General features: G+C 67.3%; 1 protein-coding gene across 2 annotated transcripts in view; it reads right to left on the bottom strand.

The window, feature by feature from the left end:
- Positions 1-1888, bottom strand: part of IQGAP3 (IQ motif containing GTPase activating protein 3) — a 31744-nt gene that overhangs the window by 4843 nt on the left and 25013 nt on the right. The window contains exons 30-32 of one of the 2 annotated variants that reach the window (XM_039849827.1): positions 1588-1720; positions 1383-1485; positions 654-780 (exon numbers count right to left, since the gene is read on the bottom strand). In XM_039849827.1, the coding sequence (XP_039705761.1) occupies positions 654-780; positions 1383-1485; positions 1588-1720 (363 nt within the window). Of the gene's footprint in view, positions 1-53; positions 781-1382; positions 1486-1587; positions 1721-1888 lie in introns of those variants that run through there. The other variant, XM_039849826.1, reaches the window with a different exon arrangement.

Here is a 1888-nt window from a genome sequence, read left to right as displayed (position 1 = left end):
TCCTCTGAGCCCGCTCCCGCCCCGTGGCCCCTCGCCCCGGCTCCCAACACACCGACAGCCCCCTCAGTGGCTCTGGCCGTGTCCACCCCTGCCCACCACGCCATGGCCTCCGACGGCAGGACGAAGCTGACACGCAGCTTGTGTGCGTGCAGCCGAGTGGGTGAGCGGGGGCTGCTTTGCCGGCAGGCAGGTGGGCGGCAGCTGGGCTGCTCATGCACACAACCGGCCCCGCCCCCGGGGGTCCTCCCTCACTTCTGCAGAACTGGGGAACCCGGGCCCCACGCCCCTCCTGACCATTGCTCAATAAGACAGGGACTTCGAATGAGAGGCCCCCCCACGGGCTGCGGGGCTGGGCGGTCCCGTAGCATCTACCCCTCGACTAGGAAGCAGTCTGTGACCGGGGGGGACATAGGGACGCCAGGAGACGATGGGGACACGGCAGGACACACGCGGCCACGATGCCAGTGTCCTACGCCTTCAGCTACGGCACAGGTCAGACGCCGAGGTGGCCGGGGGGGACCCGCAGGGATGGCAGCGAGGGGGAGCTTTCTGAAGGACAACAGCCCAGGGAGAAGGGGGTGGCCACCTGGGAGCAGGGCCATTCTACCGGCCTGGGGGCCCGGTCGGCAGGGGCCAAGGCTGCTGTCACCCACCTCAGGAGCAGGCTCCGGGCACTGGTGTCACCAGCATCTGTCCCTAGCCCTTCAAACTTGTTGGTGAGTGTCAGGGACACCTCCAGCTTGCTCAGATCCGAGCTCCCATCTGCGGCGGCACTCTCCCCTGAGGTACGGTGACCGGTGACCGATGAGAGACAAGCACACACCTCCACCCGCACAGATGGGGTCGGGGGAGGGATGCTGCTGCCCGCCCCCTCCTCCCAGAAGCTCTACACACGCCCCGTGGCACCACCCCGATCCCCCAGCCCTGGGCACCGGAGGAAGGGCTGTCACCCTGCTTCACTGGCGGTGCCTTCCCAGCAGCCTGAGCCGAGGTGCCCTGAGGCCGGGGACTGTGCCTCCCTGAGCTGTAGCTCCTGGCTCACCGTACCTGTCGGCAGCTCCCGCCCGTCCACCTGTGACTCGCTCTCTCCCAGCCCACAGGTCCCGAAACCCCCCTCATCTGGGAACCTTCTGAGACCCAAAACAGCCCACATCTCTCAAGCCCATCTCATGTGACTTAACTGGCTGTGTATGTGATGGTGCTGGGCCCTCTACTGCCTGTCCACTCTCTCCCTATCAGCCTGTGTCCCTGTGTCCACCTCCGGACCAGAGGGACAGAGGGAGGGCAAGTGTGTAACCCACTTCCTGGCACACTTCCCAGACTGAACGAAAACGCGAGAAGGCAGAAAGCACGCCCTGCTCCCCAGCCAGCCCCGCACGCACCCACGAGGTCAGGGACGGTGGGCAGCTCCCCGAGATCCTCCAGGAGCTCGTGCAAGGGGTCCCGGTGATCAGGGGCGACCCAGTCCTGGTGCTCCAGCAAGAGCTGCAGGGTGGAGGGGCACGGAGGTGCGGGTCTGAGCCAGGCAACCCCGGGGACCCCAAAGCCCCCGCCCGCTCACCCAGTGCCCCGAGCTGCGGCCCTCACCCTGTGCGTGTTGACCAGCTCCCCCACGGTGACGTACACCACGGGCTTGGCCACCGCCACCATGTCCGAGTACTCGTCCACCGCAAAGCGCTCTTCTGGCTCCGGCACCTGGCACGCTCGGCAGACGAACCTCCTGCCTCCCCAGGGCGAGCATGAGAGTGGGCGCCCCACCCCCGTCCTGTCCCCAGCCGCCTTCCCTCTGGCCTCTCCAGTGACTGCTCGGGCCAACGCCAAGTCCCTGGTCTTGCCTCCCACCCCACCTGGCTCCCCATGTCCCCTCCTGCCCACTAGCCCTTCCCTT

This window comes from Pteropus medius, unplaced genomic scaffold (assembly GCF_902729225.1).
Source record: "Pteropus medius unplaced genomic scaffold, Ma_sr-lr_union100, whole genome shotgun sequence".
In the NCBI taxonomy this organism is placed as follows: domain Eukaryota; kingdom Metazoa; phylum Chordata; class Mammalia; order Chiroptera; family Pteropodidae; genus Pteropus; species Pteropus medius.
This window is presented reverse-complemented; position numbering and strand designations above follow the sequence as displayed.